The following is an 8,401-nucleotide window of genomic DNA, read 5'->3' on the forward strand; positions in this document are numbered from 1 at the left end:
GACCCTCACAAACAATAATTATTAGTAAATTAAACAGAGGGAACATACTTGTCTATATCCAGAACATACTTGTCTATAAACAGGGGGAACAATGCTATGGTTTGATGGTTGGGGGAATTCCTAAGAGGATCATTATTTAAGCTGGTGATTCTCTTGATGATTATCCAAGATACTTTTTATGTTTCAATAGCGAAGGGGAATACTTGTCTATATCCAGAAGTACACAATTCCCAATAGTCTTGGCTTGAGAGACTTTGTCTTTCGCTTAGACTACCTTTATGGATACTCTTGCCTTCCTATATTCTCTCTTGGAGGTTCTAGTCTTTTTAGTTTTTCAGAATTTTAGATTGGTCTCGGTTAGAAAGGCCCACGTAAGGGTATGCAAGGAATCCTAACAATTTTGTATAGAAAGCTTGTTGATGTAAGGAAGAAAAGAGGAGGTGATGGGTGACTGTATTATGACAGGATGCGTTGTACTATCATATTGGTTTCGGGAATGCCGTGCCAGTGCTCTTTAATATTTTGTATTGCAGGATGGGACTCCTGGTCCCTAATGCTACCTTAATATTAATGAAATATGTCAATTTTCAAAAAAAAAAAAAAAAAAAAAAAAAACAAACAAACAGGGGAACATACAAGTGATTGCAGTGACAGTAGTTTGTTATCTACTCTGAAACGCCTCAATAATACATAACATGGTACCATCATTAAGGAACAGGAGAAATATTCTAGACAGCACTGATGAAGACAAGATTACAAAACTTCACTGGTACTTGGAATATAGAAAGCAAATCCTCTGAAAACTCCATGGCAAGTTACTGGAAGGAGAGACTACATAATGCGGTTTAAAGTGCATCACTAAACTTTGACCAGGATAAACTTTTAAATGAAAATGCTTGTCTACTCAACACCGGATGTTTGGGGAAGTATTCTCATGGGTATTCTTGTTTGGCAATGGAGTTAGAGAACACGTTGGTGTTCTGATATTCTTTCCCTTGACATGCTTGGAGGCATCACCCTTGACCGGAGGTCTCGGAGGTGGTAACGGGCTTGTATGCTGGAACGCGCTAAGATTGGCCTTCCTTCCAAGCTTGGGTGATCTAGGCCTTGTTAATGGAATCTGCAGCACATGATTGACATACAATGTAGACAATTCGAATAGACGTTGAGCAAAAATCCAAAGTCTAGTATATATCATGACATTCAAAACCATTTTAAGTTTTAAGTCACCTATTATGGTTACAGCATCATCAACAAACACAAAAAGGCTACATTGGAGGAGTAACATGATATACCTTCTTGATCTGATTCTTTGGTGGTTCTTTTTCGCGATAAAAGTCTGGCATGGGCTTGGCTTTGAACCCAAGGTTTTGGCGTAGCTTTTTAAGTTCAATTTCAGCTTTTTCCTGCATCAAATGAATGTGGCCAGATAATTCTAGAGGTACAAATCTTGTATTGTAGTTTATTATAATACGAAAGTAGCAGCAATAAAGCTCGACCCCTTTGCTTCTACCAGCAAAAAAGGAGGCAATCCCTACCATAAGACGAGCAACCTTTGATCTTGCTTGAATCTGTTCTCTATGTGCCTCCTTAGCGTTGAATTTCTCTTCCAACTTCATTAAGTACTGAGAAAAAATTGGCACTCGCATTGATACAAGAAATGGAAGTTATCTACATGGGCTAAAATAATAAATGAAATGAATTATTGCATCAGGCATTAGTGCATTACCTCCTTCCGTTTCGCTGCTCTTTCATCACTCCTGAAGATAAAAGAACATGATACAATAGGGGAACGTGAATTGTTTCCAAACCTGCTTGGAGATTTTGAACGGCTGCCACACAAAAAAATCAGCAGAGCTCTTTAAAGTCTGTCCGTTCTAACCTACCCACATACCATGCGTCCTTCATTAAGAATTCAAGTGTCAGTGCTTAAGGAGATCAGTGGATTTTTTGTGGTAAGGTAAAGAACGTAAGTGGGTGAAGCATATTGTCAAGTGGGAGACTGTGTAAGATGAGGGAGTTTGAGAGGTCTCTTTGTAACTTCTTGGGAGGTGGTTATGGAAGTGTGGGGAAAAGGAATATCATTAGGGGAAACACATTATATGGGAAGGATTGGAAATGTGGGAAGGGAGAGAGGTAAAAGTACGAGTTCAAGGCCATGGCAGTCTACTAGAAGTGCTAGATAAGAGCTTCTCCTTGGTGATGCATAAGGCGTGGAGCGGAGTGAGATGAAGTTTTGGGAAGATTGGTGGTTGAGTTTTGTCCTATAACCCAAAACCTATCCGAGTCTCCAAGATTTAGTATAGTGAGGAGTGGATAAATTTGATTTTTGTGCGAGTGGGGGACAGGGTGGTGTGGAGATTGGTTTTATTTTGAAATCTTAAAGACACTGAATTTGAGAAATGTTCGATTGTCAAGGAGTATAATTCTTCCAAAATTGAGTGTAGGAATTGGATGTTGGATTCTAACGGGACATTTTGCATGCAATCTTTCCACCACAGCCTGGTTATGGAAGAGAGATTGTCTTCTCTCGTAACTTGGTATAGAGATCTTCCACATAGGTTCCACATAGGAATCTTGCACACACTTCTTCATATGTTACCCGGTTGTTAGGAAAGTTTGGGTTTGGTACTTTGGTATGATGTGTGTTTACCCATACTCCTCCCGCCTCTTGGAGGAGCGGTGTTGCCGCCACTAGGTAATGAAGGGAACCTCCTTTAGAATATGGCCCCGTTGGAGGTGGAATGGATTGTTTTGACGGGGAGATAAGGAAGTTTAAAGGTAAAGAATTATCTGTTGCAAAAGTTATTTGGTTGTTACGACCTCAATCTTGAATTGTTTTGTTTAAAAGTTAGATATGTGGGGCTACTCTCTTCAAGAGCAATCTATAAAGTGGGTAAGCTTGGGATCATGGCAGATGGCTCATATCATTAATAGGTTTTCAGACTTGTGTAGAGGGATGTTTCTTTTTCTTATATTCAGGTAGTGCAAATTATGATAGCAGACACTAGCCAAAAAAGGTGTCCATAGGGATGTTGTATATATTGCACAATCTATTCCCTTGCTGTAAATTTCCTTTTTTATTTTCAATAAAGTTTCAGTTATTGTTTCAAAAAGAAAAAGAAAAAAAGTGTAAGTATGAAATTTCATATAAATAAAAAGCTACTTACTCTACAGAGAGCGACTGCCATTTCCTATCCTCTATTCTGCTTACAGGAGTCGTGCTTTCCCATGACATTTTAGTCCTACAAACAAGTAACAAGTATTTAAATAATATGAAACAACAAGAACAAATTACAAATGGAATTACTGCTTCAGAATGCATTCCTGAGAAGTCACAACACACAAATAAGAAAAGTTTCAGATTGCTGAATTTGTACAGGCTTTCTAACTTTCCTACTTTCCATAGAATTTTACGAATTTAATACCTTCTATTTTCAGACTGAGGGGTCTTTGAGGGAATCTTTAGTGCACGATTCACAGATGTCTGCAATTTTTAAATGAAGCATGCAACAGTTAGCTTAAAAAATAACCATTTTGTGCATTGTAAAAAAAAAACATAAAAGCATTTGGAGTCAGAGAAGTACCCTAGTTGGTGTTTTCTGCTGAGTATTGGAACTTTCTTGAAATGTTTTCGAGGAATTGGGAGCAGTTTTTGAGCCCTGTATCTTGTCGAGAATGGGAGAAGCTCTTTTCATATTTACTGAAGAAGTGGTTTCACCAGCATGATATGGCGCAAAATTGATAGACATATGCATTGATTTTGGCGTCGATCTCTTTTTCTCCACCAAGTCCCTTGTAGAGTTCTTACTATTTGGGGTGGCATTATTTTCTTTTCTAGGATGAATAGGAGTTGTCTGCTTTGCAGGGGAAGGAATGGGCTTGGTGATCCTACGTGGAACGGCTGAATTTGAAACAGAAACAGCTGAAATCCTTTTCAGCATCGCCGAATTCTCCTAATTCATGGAAGAACATTAATGAAATTGTCAATACCAATAAGAGTAATAACACTACAATTTCAACTCAAAAAGTATCCCTTCAATTGCTGGAAAAAACCTTTACCTGTAATGGCAGCTTCTCCAGATGGTTATTTTTACTAAGCTCTATGTCAGTAACCATTTTGCGGCTCTCAAAATCTCCATGTTGCAACAGAGACTCAGTCTGTACTGGGGTCTCAATGAGTTCCTTATCTTCCATTGAAGGAACTGCTAATTTCACCTTTGTGGTTTCAAAATCATCAATTTTCACATAACTAGACCCATCTGCTTCAACAAATAAACCCGTTTTGATAGTGGTTTTACCAACTCCATCTTGTTTATCAACAGGTGCATAGCTGTGTACTTCAGCCAACTTGTTATTCGTATCAAAACTATTGAACTGATTATTGAAGTGCTCCCCATTCTCTATGTCGAGTACAGCCTTTTCGATGGTTTCTGGCTTGGAAACATTGTGAGCTGAAGAATTTTCTTGCTCAAGCAATGCTTCTGCCTTCTCAGCAGCGATTTTCTTATAATGAGCTTCAAAGTAAGCTTTCTTCTGAGCCACGGAGCCTGGTTTTGAGTACTTCTCGACTTCCTCTAAGTACCTATTATGAGAGAAGGATGACCATTTCTCCCAAGCTAAAGACTCCGACATGAACCTTCCGAAAGATATTGATCCTTCCAATACAGGAACAGGATGTCCCTATAAAAACAATTTTCTCTAGTTTTCAGAGCAATACGATTGAAGCTCAATTCTTAATGCAATCTATATCACACAATTTGTAGAAACAAAAACCTAAAAGCAGTGTTTTGATAGGAATAAAGGGAAGGAAGAGGCATGCAATGACATCAAAACCACTATAAAATGACACAGCAACCAAGAATAATGCCAACTGATGGGGACCAAAAAAGGGCCTCCCAACCACAAGCCAACACGTGGCATCAAGAGGGTTATCATCTAAGGGGCAATAAGGTAATCTCAGCCCAAAAGGGGAAGGGCCCAAGTATGAGCCCTACCCAATCGCAAGCCAACACCTGTCCAAGGAGACAGGGGAGAGATAAAAGTCTAAGTAGGGCTGCAAATGAGCCGAGCGGAGCCAAGCTTTGGGGTGTTCGGTCTCGGCTCGTTTAGTTTTTATGAAGGCTCGTGTTCGGCTCGGCTTGTTTAGTTTTCGAAAAAGCTCGGCTCGGCTCGGCTCATGAAATATTTGAGAAAGCTCGGCTCGGGCTCGGCTCGGCTCGGCTCGTCTCAAGAATGATAAAAACATACATCTGTGGGATTTGAACCCAAGCCCCCTCTAAATCCAGCGCCTTAACCACTCGGCCAAACTTTCATTTGTGATAAACAACCCACATTCTTTTATTTTATATATAAAAAGCAAACATAATCCAAGCTTTAAAGCTCGGCTCGGCTCGGCTCGTTTATGAACCAAGCCTAAAAAGCTCGCGAGCTTTTCCGAGCCGAACTATACAAAGCTCAAGTTCGGCTCGTTTATTTGGCAAGCCTAATTTTTGGGCTCGAGTTCGGCTCGTTTAGTAAACGAATGAGCCCGAGCCCAGCTTTTAACGAGCCGAACCCAAACATCTTCGCGAGCCGGCTCGGTTCATTTGCAGCCCTAAGTCTAAGCCTATCAGAGGCCAAGACCTGTTTATTAGGGATAAAACGGTAAACTGGCACCCATGCCTCTACTATAAATAGCCAACGAGAATCCCAAGGTGGGGGGAGAATCCCGAAATTTACTGTTCATAGTGCTCAAGTCAGCAATACGTCATCAATAAAATACATTTTTTTTTACCCTAACACCAATAAAAAAAGAAGGAACGGAAAGAATGCTGAAGTATAAATGGTTTTTTTTTTTAAAAGCTTAAATATTTATATATGTTTTTCTAAATGATTAACTAACACCAACTCTAACAGCTTAGGCTTTTGGAGTGATTGGTCGTTTCACATTGTATCAGAGCTATTACCTCGCGGCAGGTCCTGGGTTCAAAACCCAACAACTCATTGATATTAAAAATCCACATGTACTGCGGCCAAAAAATGGGCTGCACGTGAGGGGCCAGCCCCAAACAGAAGGGTTACATGTGCCACGTGTACCATAGTTTTAAATTTCGGCTGAAATATTTCAGTGTCGGTTTGGACCGAAACCAATAGTGCATTGAATCGGTTTTTTACAAGATTTTGAAAAGCGATTTTGGCGAAATTTTGAAATTTCACCGAAGAAATTGTAAAAAATACAGAAATTTTTACCTAATTTTACATAATTTCGGCCAAAATTTCCACCGAAATCGAAATATTTCGATTTTGCTGGTGGCCAAACCAAAATTTAAATCCTTGAGGTGTACGGCCAACCCAAAAAAGAGGGGACACACGTGAGGTGGGAGAGGGGGCGGTTGATGAAGTATAAATGGATAAATAACACCAACTCTAACAGCTTAAGCTTTTGGAGTGATTGGTTTTTTCACAAAGAAGAGGATGAAGCAGAAAGCCCATGACATTGAATACAATCAACAACGTCAGCAAGTAAAAAAACTAAAAAGAAAACCCTAGACTACAGCAATAGACAGGAAATAGAAAAAGGAAAAAATGACAACCATGATAAGATAAACCCATCAAAAGCTTCACAAATACAGATGAATAAATGAGCAAACACAGACACCCATGATTTGTAAACACTGGAATAGATCCATCAATGAAGAAAAATGTAGCAATGAGAAAAAAAAACATGCAAACCAAATACAGAACAAACTGACTTGAAAAACCCATTGAAGACATGCTTAAAAACAAAAAGAACAAGCAAATAAACACAGAAAATCCATGAATCCAAAACCTATTAACAGGAAACTGATATGTGCAAGAAGGGAAAATGGGTTATTGTTGTTCCTCATTTTTACCTCTAGGTGCTCATGGGCAGTGTCAGAAGCATGAGAGAAGCTTTGCATAAGACAAGCTGATTCTCCCATTGAAACCCCTAAAAGCCTCTATAGGATATTCTTCTCGGACTCACTCCTCCACTCTTTCTCTCCTTTCAAAACTCTGTAGAAGAATCATTTGAAATTTGAAACACAAGCATTATTTGGGTCCATGCTTTGGGCCTTTTGGCTGTGTGGTAGACCAGAAAGAAAGCTAAGAAGTGCAGAAAACAGAGACTTTCATGGGTTTGTGAAGCTTAACGGGAAAAGGCTTTTAATCCTTTTTCATAGTGTGGGCCCACGTGTTGAACCTAATGTCCGTTTTTCTAATGTTTTTATTAACTGTTGTATGAACTTTTTTCAAAATTTGTCGATTTGAATTTGAACGAGAGGAGAAAGGGGCCAACACTCCTTCCTCCAATTATGGAAGCTTATTAAATCATGAGATTTTATATGACCTGCGGCCATGTAAACCCGTATTTTTTAAAATATACGCTACGGCCCACACCATAGGATGATCCAAACCGTCCATTTGTTGGGCCACGACGTAATTATTTTGTGGACCAAAAATCATTTCCACGGGATGATCTTCACCCTCTGATCTATAGAAGTTCCCATAATGTGCAGTTCCACTATAGATCGGAAGGTCGGGATCATCCTATGGAAATGATTTTTGGGGCACAACATATTTACGCTGTGGCCCAACAAATGGATAGCTTGGATCATCTTATGGAGTGGGTCATACCATACCTTTTGAAAAATATGGGTTTATATGGCCACACTTTGTATGAAATTCTATGTCACACCCCCACCCCACTGTGCAAATATTGTCTGGTTCTGAGTTTTTTCACACTCCCCGATTTTGTTTTCCAGCAGCACTAACCGTGTCCAATCCACTCCGCGGGGCCCGCCCCGTGGAGATGTTGAAAATCCCAGTTCTGGGTTTTTCCACCCTCTCTGGTTTTGTTTTCCAACAGCACTAACTATGCCCGACTCACTCCGTGGGGCCCGCCCCATAGAGATGCTGCAAAATGTGTCTACACAGGGAGAGGGAAATCCAAATACATAGCCCAACAACTTTTCCTACCTTTCCGATGTGGGATCTCACAATCTACCCATTATGGCCCAACGTCCTCGCTAGCACACGGTACTGGAAGGAGGTCTTGCTCTGATACCATTATGTCACACCACGACCCCACTGTGCAAATACTGTCTGGTTATGGGTTTCCCCACCCTCCCCAGTTTTTTTTTTCCAGTAGCACTAGCCGTGCCCGACCCACTCCGCGGGGCCTGCCCCTTGGAGATGCTGAAAACGCGTCTACATAGGGAGAGGGAAATCCACATATATAGCCCAACAACTTTTTCTCCTTTCCAATGTGGGATCTCAATAAATCATAACGTTTTATAATTTGTACAAACGTTTGAGGACGTTTTTATTCTAGGTAGAGAAGTTTAAGAACTTTAGGACGTGTTCGACAAGGCTTCTCATTCTCGCCCAATTAAACAGG

General features: G+C 40.1%; 1 protein-coding gene across 1 annotated transcript; it reads right to left on the bottom strand.

Moving 5' to 3' along the window:
• Positions 1 to 642: 642 nt before the first annotated feature.
• Positions 643 to 7,116, bottom strand: LOC143890025 (protein WVD2-like 7). The gene is made up of 9 exons (XM_077394531.1): positions 6,876 to 7,116; positions 4,063 to 4,683; positions 3,588 to 3,956; positions 3,429 to 3,487; positions 3,171 to 3,245; positions 1,730 to 1,832; positions 1,539 to 1,625; positions 1,296 to 1,406; positions 643 to 1,120 (listed from the first exon to the last, which is right to left on the bottom strand). Exons 1-9 carry the CDS (start codon positions 6,942 to 6,944, stop codon positions 905 to 907), a joined length of 1,710 nt encoding a protein of 569 aa, XP_077250646.1. The 5' UTR covers positions 6,945 to 7,116; the 3' UTR covers positions 643 to 904.
• Between the last annotated feature and the right edge of the window lie 1,285 nt (positions 7,117 to 8,401).

This window comes from Tasmannia lanceolata, unplaced genomic scaffold (assembly GCF_043159265.1).
Source record: "Tasmannia lanceolata isolate RefF3 unplaced genomic scaffold, GAP_Taslan_0.1 ptg000013l, whole genome shotgun sequence".
Taxonomy (NCBI): domain Eukaryota; kingdom Viridiplantae; phylum Streptophyta; class Magnoliopsida; order Canellales; family Winteraceae; genus Tasmannia; species Tasmannia lanceolata.

Excerpts from the sequence above, each read along its gene's own strand:
- LOC143890025 (XM_077394531.1), bottom strand. The coding sequence starts at position 6,944 with ATGGGAGAATCAGCTTGTCTTATGCAAAGCTTCTCTCATGCTTCTGAC. Across the intron at positions 3,957-4,062 it reads TGGAGAAGCTGCCATTACAG|GAGAATTCGGCGATGCTGAA; the intron begins GTAAAGGTTTTT and ends TCCATGAATTAG. Across the intron at positions 3,488-3,587 it reads AGCAGAAAACACCAACTAGG|ACATCTGTGAATCGTGCACT; the intron begins GTACTTCTCTGA and ends TAAAAATTGCAG.